This window comes from Trachurus japonicus, chromosome 13, assembly GCF_045865225.1.
Source record: "Trachurus japonicus isolate A0001 chromosome 13, Traja_1.0".
Taxonomy (NCBI): domain Eukaryota; kingdom Metazoa; phylum Chordata; class Actinopteri; order Carangiformes; family Carangidae; genus Trachurus; species Trachurus japonicus.
In genome coordinates, this window is record NC_140919.1 from 30,771,504 (window position 1) to 30,786,476 (window position 14,973).

Here is a 14,973-nt window from a genome sequence, read left to right on the forward strand (position 1 = left end):
CAATTTGTAATTTGTATTAAAAAAGAATCCTGCAGACAGCAATATCCCACTAATTATCCAATCCAAATCATCATCCAAAGTCCTCAAAGTCAAAGTCCACCTGCTCACCCACTCCCACTCCAGAGAACACATTAGGCTACCCCTGTCCTCCAAACACTGCCCTGGCTCCCCATCTCACACCGCATACAATTCAAAATCCTCCTGCTCACCTCACTGGCCCCCACCTACCTCACAGACCTGCTCAACTACACCCCCCACTACACCCCCTCCCGTGCCCTCCGATCCTCAGAAGGAAATCTCCTTGCCCTACCCCCTCAGACCAAGCACCGAACTTGGGGGGACAGAGCCTTCACCGTTGCTGCCCCCACCCTCTGGAATTCACTCCCCAAACCCATCAGAGACTCTACAGACCCCTACACCTTCAAAACCCACTTTTTTAAACTGGCTTTTAATCTGTAAATTAAATATTTTCTGTTCCTTTATCCTCTTCTCATTTTATATCTCTTTTGAGTGTATCTTAATTGTGTTGATATTTTGATTTGTCGATATTTTTATGTAAGCATCTTTGAGCACTTGTAAAAGCGCGTTATAAATACAATATAGGCCTATTATAAATGTATTATTATTGTGGCACCTACACAAGATATGAACTCACTGGGATTACCTGCCCACAGACATAGTGATATGATAAACACCCTGTGTTCTGCTCTGATACTTACAGTTGTTCAGGTGGTGCAGAGGTTTGAATTGGTGCTGAGGGACTAAACTCCTTTGGCAGACTGTGTTGTTGGAAGTATAATCAAAACCTCAAATGCCCCCAAAAGACAGAATGCTTTTAAATCAATAAAACCCAATTGGCAAACAAAACCACGACCAGTCAAAAATACCTGAAACATACACTTCTTCCACAGATTGTAATTAAGCATACCTGTGTTAATTAAGAGGTTCCAGAGATGTAGGTCTTGGTTTATTACCATAAGTACCACTAGGTGCTGCCAAACCATTCACTGTCAAACAATTTAAATGGGAAATTATAAAGCTTGTTAACTCTAATACTAATAGTAGAATAAAGACGATGAAAAAATAACTGGTTTGTAAGTGGTTGGCAAGACCAGAGTGTAAACCTGAGGTGTTCTCTTTGCACCAAACTGGTCCACTGAGACTCCTCTCCACCTGCATAAAAGCAAACATTATGTAATCTGATGAAACATTAAAAACACAATTTTCATGAAACTTCACCTGCACCAAAGCAGATTTTATAGTGTACCTTAATTTACACTTAAGATACACTAAAAAAAAGCTGATAATAGTACTATAACTTAACTACCGGTACATGATTGACTGTACAGTTGTTGTCCATAAGGAAGAACATATAACACATATATTTAGTGTAATTTTTTAATGTTAATGTACAGAGTAATTTTAGGGTTTATTTTGTACACATAAAGGAAAAGAAGCACAACATCCCAATAGTGTTTTCCTTTGTATTTCCCATATTGTGTTGACAAGAGGATGCAAGGAATTACCAGTAAGTAACTGCTGTTAAGTCTAAGGTAAAAGTCCAAACAAAATGCTCGCCATGTACAAAGGGTTTACTGAAAATTAAAAGTATAAAAGCAAAGTGCCAAGATGTACTACGAGTCTGTACAACAAAACAAAAAAACAAAATGTTACAATAAAAATAAGTGTGCAGTATATGGCATTGTGCAATACAGTACATTACAGTTATGGCAAATATATGAAAGATAAAGTTAGACACTACAAATTATGGCAAAACATGCTGGACAATCAAATTTCACAATAAAAGCATATGAAATACGACAAGTCATATACGAAACTACATGAACAAACTGCTTCAAACAAATAAGAAGTCATACAATTTCATGGCTAGACAGCACCAACAAAGGTAGAAATATTCACGTTGATGGGTAAAAGTAACAACTCACAAAAAAATGGTGATTAAGCCGTTCATAATTTCTATTGATGACTGAAAGAAGCCTTTCCACTTGCTTCATACTAAATCAACTGACTAATCGCAAGCACTGCAAGTATACGGGGAAAAAAACAATGGCGTCACAGAATACAGTTTCAATGTAGTATTTATACGAATGATTAATTTGATGTTATCTGACATAAAAACATATTTTAGCAGCAAGTAAAAACCTTCTACTGGGAACAAATATTTCACAGTCTGTAAATGACAGGTGCAAATAACTACTCAGAAATTATTTAAGTTAATAGTGTTGTATGCAGTTCACAGAGCAGAGGAAACTGGTGGGAAAGAAATGATTGTGCAACGGATTTCAGGGAAAGTTTGCAAAGTTGTTGTTTTTTTTGTTTTGTTTTTTGCAACTTGAACCATCTTGGTAATCTCAAATACATACCGTGTGTAAACATTTTGTTACCATTGATTGATAACCTCCTATGATTGTGGAGCTTTTTGTCAGCTTTGCTTATATCTGTAACAAAATACCTGGTAGAGCTTTTCGCTCACATAATACTGCTGGTGAACACTGATGTTTAATGACAATGATGGAGCCTAAAACCCAAACAGGAAAAATTCTGCCATTTCACCATGAAAGGACGAAATGGAGCCCTACTCGATATTCCTGGATGCATCAGGCAGACAAACTTTACATCCTGTTGCACTGAGGATAATATTCTCCATAATGGCAGCATCTTAAAATGCTTGTTCCTGGAAGGCCAAACTAAAGTTGACTATCTCCCCTGTATAGCTTAAAAAAGGCATGGGACTAGAAATGACAGAACTAAGTGGCTTTATGCCATCTTAGAGGGACGGAGGCATTGGGGCTCGGCCATCTGCCCTCTACAGTCAATGGCTACTCATTTACCATGGCCAGAAGGCTGAGCTCTCTCTAATTGATGCTGCAGCAGCTCAAGTAACTGATGGTTTTACCCTCGCCGGGCATTGGGGCAGTGTCATTGTTATCCAGCTTGTTCTGCTTGGCCTCTCGAATGAGTTCGCAGGCCAGGTCGAGGAAAAGTTTCTCAACGTTGTCAGACTCTTTGGCTGAGGTCTCCAGATACAGCATGCTCTGGGCTTCAGCAAAGTCTTCAGCCCTCTGTCTGAGAACCTCTCTCTTCTCTGCCAGATCTATTTTGTTACCTGGAAGACATACACACATTTGTCTCATCAACAAGTTAGAATGTGGCCTCTTGAATCACAACACAGATTGTGTTTCTGAACAGCAGATAGATGTGGATGAGCCTGCTGGAAGTGGAGTGGGTGTATGTGCGTGTGTGTGTGGGATGGATGGATGGATGGATGAAAGCAAAAGATGTGAGAGCCTTTATCCCAGACAAAAATGATTTCAGACATTTCAGAGAATTCGCACAATAAGAAGTACGTTAACAAAGGTAGAACTTGCTTTTTGCAAATCTTTTAAGAAACCGCTGATAAGAGCTCAGTAAGTCATGCTTACGTCCAAGGGAAGCTCAGAAAACCAGGTCAGATTGAGTAAAATAAAGTGCACAGTTATTCTGCTTCCTCACAAAGACCAAAGAGTGTGATGATGAAAGAGGTTCACCAGTCTTTGAAGCAAACGTCAAGTGAAAGTTTCTTACCGACTAATATAGTCACCACTTGGTTGTTGGCATACTGCTCAATCTCCCTCAGCCACTCTGGAAGGCACCTGAAGGAGTCCTCACAGGTAATGTCATACGTAAGAATGAGGGCATTGGCACTACGGTAATAACTCTGAGTAATGGAGCGAAATCTCTCCTGTCCAGCTGTGTCCCATATCTGCAGCTGGAAAACAGATATTCAAAGTGAGCAAGAGTCCATCCGGACTATCACAGAACATGGTTTTCTATGGACAAAAAAAAATTTAAATCTTTGTTTACCTTGACCTTCTCCCCTTTGATCTCCACAGTTTTAATCATGAAATCTACTCCAATAGTAGCCCCTTGTCCAGGTGGGAAAAGGCCCTGAAATAATTATATATTATATTGTATTATACTGGAATACAGTTTAATATTGTGTAATAACTCCAAAGTCTGAAACACAGACAAATACAAACCTGAGTAAAGCGCCGGACAAGACATGTCTTCCCAACTCCAGCATTTCCTATCAGAACTATTTTGAACAGGTAGTCATAATCTTCCATGCTCATGCTAAACTGTAAAATAAAAACAGAAAAAAACAAAAAAAAGGAGATGAGCAAATGCACTGTAATCCAATCTGGACAAAAACTGTACTTCTGGACAGTGGTGAAACTAAACTGTTGTGGAACTGGTGAGCAGGCCAGCATCACCAGGGGAGATCATAACTGACATCTGACCTAGAAAATTTTCACTGACACACGTCAGTAAGTCCTGGCTCTGCTCTTAAATGTCTGTGTCAGAGCACACATTTGGCTCATTAACACAAGCGGATTGGTAAGTTTAGCCAACTGCTCACTAAACGTAAAAGTCTGTGTTAATAAATGAATATTTGATGTGACAACACTAACCTGTCTGTGACGCTGATGATGTGATAAAATGCATTATTTTGGGTGTGTACTGTAGCCTACATCATTTACACTTTAAACACTGGGCACATTTGTAGGCTATAAGGCGCGTTTCCACTGCAGGAATAACGACAGTTACACAGTGGACATATTTTGTCACCTCTTATATTTTTCATAGGAAGAGGTTATATGAATGTTTTTGCTTAGCTCAGCTGCTGTTTTAAGGAGCTGTGCATCACTTTTAGGGGATCGAGGAGTTAATGAGAGAGATTTTATTTAGATAGTAGTGTGTCTGTCTTTTTGGTCAGTATCCATACATCACACAGCAGCATGTTAAACGCGTGTAAACAGGGACAGTAACATGGACATTTGCAGTAGTCTCTGCAGCACCGTTACATCTGTTATCTGAATGAGGCCTGTAGCTGTGTTACAAAGTATCTCCCCGTAATGAAGCGTTTAGAGGAAATCAAACTGTTGCTTGGGAGGCGGTGTGGATCTCCCACCCTGATGCGGTGGAGCATATCATATTTTAGGGGTTAATTCAGCTGGAAACGCTTGCATATAAATACAAAATTTTCATGTGTCGCATTTCTTTTTTCATTTCATTCCTCATTCTTTTGTCTGGTTTAGTAAAGCAAGGTAAAAATAAAATAAAATAAAATAAATCACCACAGTCTGTCCAGGATTAATCTGAGTTAACGGTACGTTTCTTCCCAATAATGCTCCACGATCCTCCTCCTGAGTTGAAAGCCATTAGGGCGAAGCTAGCAACAGTAGCAACTAGCAGCTACCGTGCGACTCCAGCCATTTTCAGCTATCTATCCGAAGATGCAAGAGGAAAAATCAGAGTCAGGCCTGCATGTCGAGCCTGGAAATAGTTTGCACTTACCAAAAACACGGGGATGTCCCCGGACTTTAAACTACTTGGTATGCATAGGTCACCTCATCAAACGGGGAAAGCCTGCGCTGGGAAGGGCATTATTCCTCTGGCTGTGTATCCTCAGCAGCAGCCTGTCTGTTGGAGGAGGAGGAGGAGGAGGAGGACTGCACTCGATGATGTCATCAGTTCACATGCAAACTAACTCAGTGCATCTAATCATAACCATAGACTGTAAAAAGAATAAAGATCATAACACATTAACACTTCTCTTAAAACGTAAGTAGCCTACTTTGATTTGATTTTGTGATTATTGTAATTCCAATTAACTTTTCATCCGGTATGCCTACGATTAACTTTGCAGGGTGCTGTCAAAAAACATCAAGCAATCTGTATCAGACAAGCCATAAAAATAGAGGAAAAGGCAGAATTTACTTTTGTTTAAATAAATGACAAGGGGTATGATCATATAAGGTTTTTTGTTTTGTTTTACTTCTTCCTAGCCTAGCCTTCCTTTCGAGCATTTTATTTGTTTTCTTCTGTCAGTTTTTTTATACTACCTTACATGTTCGAAATAAAGGTTTAAATAAAAAAGTGATATACTTCCAATCAGATTCAATTAAGTTTAATTAAATTTACAATAACGTTACCGTTCAGATATTAGATACCATAGTTTAGCCAGTAACCTCAGGACTATTTTGTAACATTATCACTACTGATAATGGTGGGTTTGTATGACCGAAACCTTCTACTGCCACTTAAACCGAGAGATCTCGTTTAATACTCCGTTTAACGTTTATTGATAAGCATTTTCTGTAGAAGGAATAATAAAAACAACAGCGTAATAAAGGATATGGTTATCGCCTGAAAAGTTTTGTCCCGGGTTGCTAGGAAACGCAGTACTAGGAACGAAAGCGTTTCTTTTTAATGTTCCACCCGGACGGCTCATCGCGGTTGCACAGCGTGCCCTTGATTTCCTACCGGAGGTGATTTCTGTGAAAGCAGGAGCAGGCAGCTGGGAGGTCACTAAAATAATCTGAATCCAAGTGAAATTTTCTCGCCATGGGCATGATACCAGCCGAGGGGAAGGCTCTCCCTCCTCCGGGGATCGTCAACAGGAACTCTCTGTGGCTGGCCGGGGTCGGCTGGTGTTCCGCGCTGCTTCATAATGCCATTAACCACAGGCCGCCGCTGAAATCAGGTTAGCATGTTTGTTAGCTCGCTGTCAGACTCTACTTGTCCACTTCGCAAGAAAGGAGAGGGGGTTTGCATCATGAAAGCTAAATAACTAGACATGTCGTATTTTGTAAAGAATTAGCACGTTGTGTTGCAGCCTCTTCTCTGGACGAGGGTCTGGCGAGCGTGACTATGTTGCAGCAGACCAGTAACGTTACCTTGTTACGATGGCTTATCATGTTATGATAGTTGTAGTAGGCTTATGCGGTTTTTCATTTATGTGTGTCTCGCCTGACTCAAGTTAAATAACATGTACATGTTTACATGTGCAGACTTAATAGCAGTGCCTATTCTTCACTTCATTGTTGTAGTGAACGGTGTTGTTTATTCGTAGGGAGTCAGGGTTAGGTGAAGTATAAGTGCGGCATGAAAACTTTTTGTTACATATTTAATAACAAAATCATTAATTCATTGAAAAACATTGTCATTCATGTTGTGTTGCCACAGTCTCACCATCTGTCCTATTTGACGTCTTCAGGTGTTCATCGACAAGTCTTGCTCTCAACCATTGGATGGTTCATTGGCTACCACCTGACCAAATATGAAAATTACACTTACGCCAAACTCGATCGGGATATGAGCGAGTATATAAGACTCCACCCAGAGGAGTTTGCAGCAAAGGGTAAGGAAATGGTTCAAATTTTTTATTGTACATATGGAGGTTACAAAAATCCAATGCTTTGTTTATAATGTTCATTGTACTTTTGTGCAACCTTATATCTTTCATCATAGTGATCAATCCACTAAATCCAACTGTCTGTGCAGTCAAGCAAATCATACTGGACATCAGTGATTGTACTTTGAACAACTAACACATAATACATAGGTGGCAGGTTGATCTTTCATTCAACACACAGGAGTGGATGCTCAAAGGTTGTAGCAGAGTGCTCTTTTTTTCTTTTTAAATAAAAAACAACCACATTTACTAGCATGTGACCACTTTGTATCAGGACATTAATGATTTAATTTGTTCATTTTGCACATTTTTTTTATTCCTAGTAAGTGTATGTGCTTCTATTGTATTGTGAAGAGTCAGTTGTGTTCTGTTGTTAATATATTTTGCATTCCCAACAAACCAGCATCTTCAAACATGATCAGTATCAGGATGTAAAACACCATGCTGGTATTTGACATGCAGTAGGACATTTGTAAATTTCACAGAACAGCTAGAGGTAAAAGAAAAGAAAAAAAGTGGCCTATGCAAGTGTGTAATTGACTTGTTTTTTCTTGGTTCCTTTGTCACCAGAAAAAAAGACCTTTGCAGACATTGTGGAGCCTTTCCATGCTGTGCGCTAAGTGTTCATACCTTGCAAGATGGAAGAGGGAGGTGGAGAGAAAACATTTGCAGACTGCCATCTGTCTTCAGTGGTCCTTTTGTGAAATCTTTCTGTCATATATTGTGTGAAATAGAGCTATGTAAATAAAAAGAAAATACCCAAAGCTGACAATTTCTGCCTGAATGTCTCTGATTTTGTCAAAATAATATTTATAGTGTGAAAGTAGTGTAAAACAGTGACCATAATCATAGAACACAATTTTTTCATCATAATTTATTCAGCCAGTATTTTTGTATTACAGTATTGTTGTATCTTCAAACAATGGTTTCCAATGGGCTATTACAGTGAGCAAATGGAGACAAAAATCACCAGTTTTGGTTGTGCATATTTGTCTATATTTGCAATGTTAGAAACATGGGTTCATTTAATGTAAACAATTCAGACCTTTGAGATGTTCAGGTGACTTTGCTACATATACCACACTTTTACAAACACCTGATGTTTTCTTGGCGTTGACACATGTTGACATGTTAATTTGCAACTCCAATGATGTCCTTGTATTTCTCAGTGAGACTGCGACTCTTCTTGGTGAGGTCATTCATCACAGAGAACAGTCCTTTCAGGTGGAAGCAGAAGAGGGCTTCAGGATCGGTGTTGAGGAGAGGCTCCAGGGTCTTGGCCAGCACTGTGGAGTTCTTGGTCTTGTGGTCATCCAAGGGAGTCAGGCCACTCTCCACTGTGTTTTTTATGGCTTTGAGCATCAGGTAGTTTCCATACAGGTCTTCACACGACTCCTCTGCTGCCTCAGTGTCCCACACCTCATCAGTGGGCACGTCTCGCAGCAGGCTCGGCAGAAGGATGGTCTGTTCCATGTCACTGACAGCTTTGCTGTATCGTCTCAGAGCCAAGAGAAGGCTGTTCCTGTTGAATCTGGCCTCGGCAGACTGCATGGTTCCAGTTGGATGTGGTCAGCTGTTCCTGTGCTGTGGTGGTGGACAGTAGGAAGCAGAGTGCAGTGCAAAGGCTTGTGAGCAGTTGGGGAATTTATATGATGAGCAGCATGAGTGGGTTGATCAGTGCAGTTGTGCAATTGCATCATCCGATACATTTAGGAACACTATGAGTGCTATGTGGAGTCAAACTCCTTATCTCTGTTTTATTTACACAACCTTCAGGTTCTCTTGAGTTCATTATGATGTCTGACCAGTGTGCCCAAAATGAGCCGATGTCAAATCATTAACCATGCACATAGCTGTTTGAATGGCCTTGGTAAGAAAGGATAGCATGATTTGATATCGACTGATTTAAAAGAGGAGCTGAGAGGTATGGATTTTGGCCAGGGGTAAAGAACCTTAGTGTTAATCCAAGGTCACCTGTGTTTAGATTTGGAAATAATTTTATACTAGGCTTGAATTTAAGGTTCTTATGATGTCTGATTGTTTGTGCAGTAATGCTGCAAAGGCAAGGCAAAAATAAAATAGGAAAATCTACTCTTATCCCATTGTAAAATTGAGGGACACAAACACTGGATGAAAAGGGTCCAAATATGCCTGGGTGCAAACATTTATTTTGGGGTCTGATTCCTCTCTAAACCAAAGAATAGCTGGTACCTGGTGCTACATTTCTATCATGTGTTTGCAGAAGTGATTTTGCACAAATGGAAAAGAAAGATCTGCAGACAGTCTGTCGAACACAGCCTCAGACACAAAATACAAGTCTGTGTCAGGAAAGGTAAAGATTATCATTTAGAATATGATAGCTGTTCCTTGGATTATTTAGAATATGTCTGCATGCAGCAATGTACAGTATGTTGGTAGTTTGAAACAGTCATGCTTGAATTAAAGCAGATATCAGGGGCACGGCCGTTTCGGCTAATGCTGTGTTCAAGGCAGGCTTTTGAAACCGTAAGTTACAGCTTCAAGTCACAACTACGACTTGGTAGCGTTCCAGGTAACCCGTAGCTCGTGTTTTTACCGTCCTGTTGTCTGTGAAAGTTCCCTATAACGGCCACTCGTAACTTCCGACCCGTGAACTCGTACCAGATCGAACTGGTATGACTTCACAGGAAGGAAAAACACAAAGTACGAGTTTCCTTGAACGCACCATGAGTTAGCAGCCCCCGCCCTTGTCAGGTATCAATTGGTCCTCGTGCTACGTCACCACATTCACGCGCATCCCTTGGCTGCACACACAGCCCTTCATGCCGTTCTCTCCCCTCATTGGATAACACTTGTATCCCACAAGGAAAATTTTCTCCTCGGGTTACAGCAGAGCAGAGTGACGGAGAGACTCGTGTTTAGGCTGAAATACTTCATGTAAGTGATTGCTGACGGAAAATAGGACTATTTAGGACTTATATTAACAAAAACATTCCACTGATATCTGCTTTAACTTACCGCTAAAGTGAATGAGTGATGAATTTGACCAGGTTTTCTAAACCCCAATAGTTACAGACCCTGCATTCTGTTGACAGTGGTCCAGTTATGCGCTTAAGAATGCTATTTTTCTCCCCTCATTATAAATTGAGGATGTAGTAGAACTTTCTAACTAAGCAAAGGAGCCACAATAAAGAATGGACTGGAGTTGATGAGTTGAACTTCCTCCATCTGCGTCCACAAGATGGCATCCTTGAGCTCTCTGAATGGCCAGGAAATGGTCAATCAGTGCATTCGTCAATTACTGACAGTCTAGACTAACAAATAATGGTGCCCCTCACACACCATAAGTGACAATATAGTTTTATGTAGGCTACTTAATATATAGTATATTTTAATTTATGGTTTGGTATTGCAAAGAGGTGTCCCATTATGTACCTGCTCGCAGTGCAGATGACACACCATCATACTTGTCATTCCTGCAAGAGGATCCCACTGTCCCTGCATGGATCTCTTGCTTGTCTCTTTGACATATCTTCATGAATGAAGAAATTTCACCTTCATACTAAACACTTTCCAAGACTGAACTCTGTGCCATCAACCAAAGTTGGGCTACGAAGTAGTGAAACCTGGGTCTCGTTGATGACAAGGTCTTCTTTCAGTTGTCCCACTTACCTGACTCAGTCCACCACGAAACCCTTGGTCCAGGCCATGGTTATGTCCTACCTCAACAAATGTATTGCTAGATTGGCAGGCCTCCCTTCACACTTTGTCCAGAATGTGGCACTCCACTTCAAACTGACCTGCACTGGCTATCAATTCTCACCCAAATCGAATTCACATCATGAATGCTTGCCCTGAGTGACTTCTAGGTCTGCACCTACTAATCTACTCAGTGGGGCTTTCTGATGGTGGAATGAGAAACTGTATGCCAGGGACACCACTTCGTGTTTCGGATCACCCTAACATGCCTAACCAGCACTTATGCACTTTCAGTGTACTTCTTTATCTGACCGCCTTCCACTTATTGAATGTGGATGTAGTGCAGCTATAGTATTGTTTCAATTCAAATTGAGTAAATGTACATTTTAAAAAAGCATAGAAAATCTTAAAACATACACTGAAGAAAAATTGTTTGTGCAAAGTGGATACAAACATCAAAACCTCTTCTTCTCTTGCATCCTAATCAGGCAAAAATAGAAGAATCATGGTGACAATTGTTTTTAACAAAACCATTGTATTATTTTTTAAGGCAACAATGTAACCTTATTGCAGCAACATAGTGTGAAACATGATAACAGATAGTTTTACATTTAGTTGTTTGTCCTCACACACAGTACCATAACGTTTTTTTATACATTCAACAGTGTAGCTTTCAAACAGATCTTACAAGAGCAACAACACAAAACCTGGAACAATCTCAGTGAGTGTTGTAGATTAACAAAGAGTTAATATTTTAACACCCTTACAGTATACAGTGATTATGTCATTTGTTGGTAAGGGAGTGACCAAAATGCTTGCTAGGAGAAGCTTTATCAATTATTCAGGATGAGTTTGGCAGCTTGTCTTAAACAGGGCTAAGCTGAATTAAAATATTAATTCAAATGTTCAGTGTTCAATTATAAATCTTTTCAGATGTGAATAACAAATAATTTCAAATCCGTCCAACACATTTGGGACTGAAACAGCCCACTCAGTTTTTCACTTTGTGCCTGACAGTACAGCAAACCAAGAAGCCCATATAGCGTTTCCCACTCAGTAAACTCTTCATGGCTTAAATCAAAGATTTATCCACTTTGCATCATTTACTTGGAGCATGATGAGAACTTCAAAGCAGAGCTTCCTCACTGAGGCTGTCCAAACGCATTAACCATACAGATTTTAAACCTTCACCATCACAAGGACCATCATATAAGAACTGTGAGAGCACAAGCAGAAATAAGGGGGCATGTTTCCTTTCCCCTGTGGGTAACGTCCAGAAAAATCTGCGTGGTACGGTTCATTCATTTCACTGTGCTGTCCATGATGGGACCTGGCTCTTCTTCAAGCACATGCACTCTTTTCTTTACACTGCTGCCATCTGAAAATCCGCCACAAAACAATCCTGATTCCTCACAAAGTCCAGCTCGTTGATTATCAGTTCAGTTCACAGCGTTCTTCTGTTGACCTTGGATAATGATTTCCAGGACATGGGTAAGATCCATCATCTTGCTGAGCATATCCATGATGTCAGGATGATCCTTCGCTCCACTGATGAACTCTTCCAGAGTTAGCTCACCTGAAGACACAAATACAGCAAAGTGTTGATGTTTCTTCAGAATATTATGGGGCAGTGTTTATCTGAACTTTCTTTCTAATTCATTTAATCATGTAATGTTTCTCTCTGAGGACCAGTCTCTTGACAAAAAATGAACTCTGAGGATTTTTACAAATATGATAGTTTGCATGTTGAGGGCTAATAAATCATCATATCATGGACAGACGACATAGTATCTGTTACCTTCTCCATTGACGTCAATTTTCTCATATACAAGAGTCACGATCTCCTCTGGGGGGACATCGTAAATCCTGGTGATATCTTGAATTGCCTGATGAAAGAGTTTACACAGTCAACTGGTTGTTGCACAGATGCATACAAAGATTTAGTAATGTTGTGTCTGTTTCCATTTAGCCAGTTAATTGTGGAAATAACCAACAGATTGTATACTGGTCCACTGAAAAGAACATAAGAAATTGGGTCATGATGGGTGAGGTTGGTGAAATGTTGCAAATAATTCTAACAGGGTGAAAAGGTGTCATGTAATCGGCAGGGTGATTACTGTATGTGGTCTACAGTCAGTGAATTAGGTTATAGACATGGCCATAAATAGACGTGGGGTTGGATAAGACGCCCCCTGGATTACCTAGCATGACATGTCTACTGTAGTTCATGGGCAGTTAAACCAATTTCTGCTGTTTCGCAGTAGAGCAGGGAAGCTTTATGATTCTGGGAACTGTGAGCCCTGCATATGAAAAATTCAAAAATAAAATATACACTACCTTAAATATAGTCTCCATTTCCTCCTTGTCAATTTTCCCATTCCCATCTTGATCAAAAAGCTTGAAGTACCACTTCAGTTTCTGGTTTATTTCTCCTTTCAGCAATAAACTTATTGCTGCAATATATTCAACAAAGTCTATGTAGCCATCCTGCAAGAGAAAATACAACATAAACAGTAAGTGACAGGCCATTGGTGTTTATCCTCTGTTTTGTTGCAATTTCAAAATTTACTTCAATTACGATTCTTTAAATCAGAATTTAGTATATTATCATCTATGTAAGCACTATATGGAAAATGTAACTCTGAGGATTGCAGACAGTTATTGGTATTGTAGCTCTATTGTACATGTTTATGTGTGACCTTTTGCCCTGAGCTCTGTAAAGAGTTCGGTGTAACCTCATTTTAAACTACTTAAACCTCTAAAACCAGAAATCTCTCTAAACACTGATCACTCATTTTATAATGTTATGCAAACCTATTTTATCAAAGCAGCATAGATCTGTTTTCTTCAACAAAGTAGATGCAACAGGAGTTCACTAAGCAACGGTGCCCCAGTTGTCGGAAAAATTCTTCATATTAACAATTTTTGAAGGGATCACATTATTTTTTTGCTGGGAAGAGAAGAAGAAATGTATTTCAGATATTTTCTTACCCCGTCCATGTCAAAGGTGAGAAAGACCTGGTCCACATAGCTGCTGGCCTCCTCTGTCATACCATTCATTTCAAGCATTGTCTTGAGCTCAAAGAGCGTGATGAGCCCCGAGGGAGACTCCCTCATGAATTTGGTATACCAGTGGTGCATATCTTCTTCCAGTATATCATCCAGGCTTGAGCAGTGGGAACCCATTACTCCTCCAGAGGTTTGATTTGTATCCAGAATCCTGCAGAGAGCTGATGGTGAGAGAGGTCAGTGTTAGTGCTGAGCTCTGGCAACACTGAGGCGCAGGTGAAGCCTCATACAATAACTGCCCTAATCTTTAAGTCGTGGGATGGCCAAAAGGAGACCTAACCCTTTAATGGGATAACTGCAGAAGTCTTCCTAGAAACTGAGAGCATTGCATGCTCTTTGACTGAAGAGGGGCTGGGACTATAATATGGAACACAGGAAGTTCATCCAAGTCTAAATTCATGTCATAGAGAGAAATTAGTTTACGTGCACAGAGGTTAGAACACACCTCTGGGATTCTCCAGGAATTAAGAAAGGGAATTCCTCAGTTGGTTCAGCTAATCCTCTTTAGAAACATTTTGAGCTACATAACGCACATTAAGTGCTGTAAGTTATGAGTAATTTGAGGCTCTCAGAGATTTTTTGCTTGGTCCTTTGTTTTTATGGTTTTGTAACAGGACACATGTGTAGGTTGTCATTGTGTTTTGAAGGATGATTGATTGTCTATTATTTTATGTCATTTATTTTTGACTAATTTGCACACTTTGTTTACATGTAAAGAACTAACTTGACTTTCACTCCACTTCTAAAAGAACTTGTGCAGGATGTGCAGTCAGGTAAGGAGGTTCATGGTCTGCTCCTTCTTTTAATGACCTGCAAAGAAGGTATAACATATTTAAAGAGCTTTCACATCTAGTGTTCCACTAATGCTAAGACATCGAAATGGCTGAGTTGACACTGATTAGCAACAATGTTTAGGATATTACAGAATTCTTTTAGTTACCATATATAATCATCAGTCTAAAGACATA

The 14,973-nt window shown here is 39.9% G+C and overlaps 4 protein-coding genes across 4 annotated transcripts; 1 reads left to right on the forward strand and 3 right to left on the reverse strand.

The window, feature by feature from the left end:
- Positions 1-1,384: 1,384 nt before the first annotated feature.
- Positions 1,385-5,554, reverse strand: rab30 (RAB30, member RAS oncogene family). The gene is made up of 5 exons (XM_085795919.1): positions 5,359-5,554; positions 4,041-4,139; positions 3,865-3,948; positions 3,586-3,769; positions 1,385-3,127 (listed from the first exon to the last, which is right to left on the reverse strand). The coding sequence occupies exons 2-5, from the start codon at positions 4,131-4,133 to the stop codon at positions 2,877-2,879; spliced, it is 612 nt and encodes a 203-aa protein (XP_085652045.1). The 5' UTR covers positions 4,134-4,139; positions 5,359-5,554; the 3' UTR covers positions 1,385-2,876.
- Positions 5,555-6,271: 717 nt separating this feature from the next.
- On the forward strand, positions 6,272-8,021 carry ndufc2 (NADH:ubiquinone oxidoreductase subunit C2). Its single transcript, XM_085795935.1, has 3 exons — positions 6,272-6,547; positions 7,061-7,204; positions 7,829-8,021. The coding sequence occupies exons 1-3, from the start codon at positions 6,409-6,411 to the stop codon at positions 7,876-7,878; spliced, it is 333 nt and encodes a 110-aa protein (XP_085652061.1). The 5' UTR covers positions 6,272-6,408; the 3' UTR covers positions 7,879-8,021.
- A 162-nt stretch (positions 8,022-8,183) lies between these two features.
- thrsp (thyroid hormone responsive) lies at positions 8,184-8,889 on the reverse strand. Its single transcript, XM_085795934.1, has one exon. It carries the CDS (start codon positions 8,807-8,809, stop codon positions 8,390-8,392), a length of 420 nt encoding a protein of 139 aa, XP_085652060.1. The 5' UTR covers positions 8,810-8,889; the 3' UTR covers positions 8,184-8,389.
- Positions 8,890-11,987: 3,098 nt separating this feature from the next.
- Positions 11,988-14,227, reverse strand: guca1c (guanylate cyclase activator 1C). Its single transcript, XM_085795933.1, has 4 exons — positions 13,928-14,227; positions 13,274-13,423; positions 12,735-12,822; positions 11,988-12,512 (listed from the first exon to the last, which is right to left on the reverse strand). Exons 1-4 carry the CDS (start codon positions 14,120-14,122, stop codon positions 12,376-12,378), a joined length of 570 nt encoding a protein of 189 aa, XP_085652059.1. The 5' UTR covers positions 14,123-14,227; the 3' UTR covers positions 11,988-12,375.
- Between the last annotated feature and the right edge of the window lie 746 nt (positions 14,228-14,973).

Bases quoted from the DNA above. Each gene is read 5' to 3' on its own strand.
- thrsp (XM_085795934.1), bottom strand. From the start codon at position 8,809: ATGCAGTCTGCCGAGGCCAGATTCAACAGGAACAGCCTTCTCTTGGCT.
- guca1c (XM_085795933.1), bottom strand. From the start codon at position 14,122: ATGGGTTCCCACTGCTCAAGCCTGGATGATATACTGGAAGAAGATATG. The intron at 13,424-13,927 runs GTAAGAAAATAT...TTTCTCTTGCAG, and splicing joins TCACCTTTGACATGGACGGG to GATGGCTACATAGACTTTGT. The intron at 12,823-13,273 runs GTAGTGTATATT...CTCTTTCATCAG, and splicing joins AAATGGAGACTATATTTAAG to GCAATTCAAGATATCACCAG.
- ndufc2 (XM_085795935.1), top strand. From the start codon at position 6,409: ATGGGCATGATACCAGCCGAGGGGAAGGCTCTCCCTCCTCCGGGGATC. The intron at 6,548-7,060 runs GTTAGCATGTTT...TGACGTCTTCAG, and splicing joins CAGGCCGCCGCTGAAATCAG to GTGTTCATCGACAAGTCTTG. The intron at 7,205-7,828 runs GTAAGGAAATGG...CTTTGTCACCAG, and splicing joins AGAGGAGTTTGCAGCAAAGG to AAAAAAAGACCTTTGCAGAC.
- rab30 (XM_085795919.1), bottom strand. From the start codon at position 4,133: ATGAGCATGGAAGATTATGACTACCTGTTCAAAATAGTTCTGATAGGA. The intron at 3,949-4,040 runs GTTTGTATTTGT...TAATTATTTCAG, and splicing joins TTGTCCGGCGCTTTACTCAG to GGCCTTTTCCCACCTGGACA. The intron at 3,128-3,585 runs GTAAGAAACTTT...TATGTCTTCCAG, and splicing joins AGTGGTGACTATATTAGTCG to GTAACAAAATAGATCTGGCA.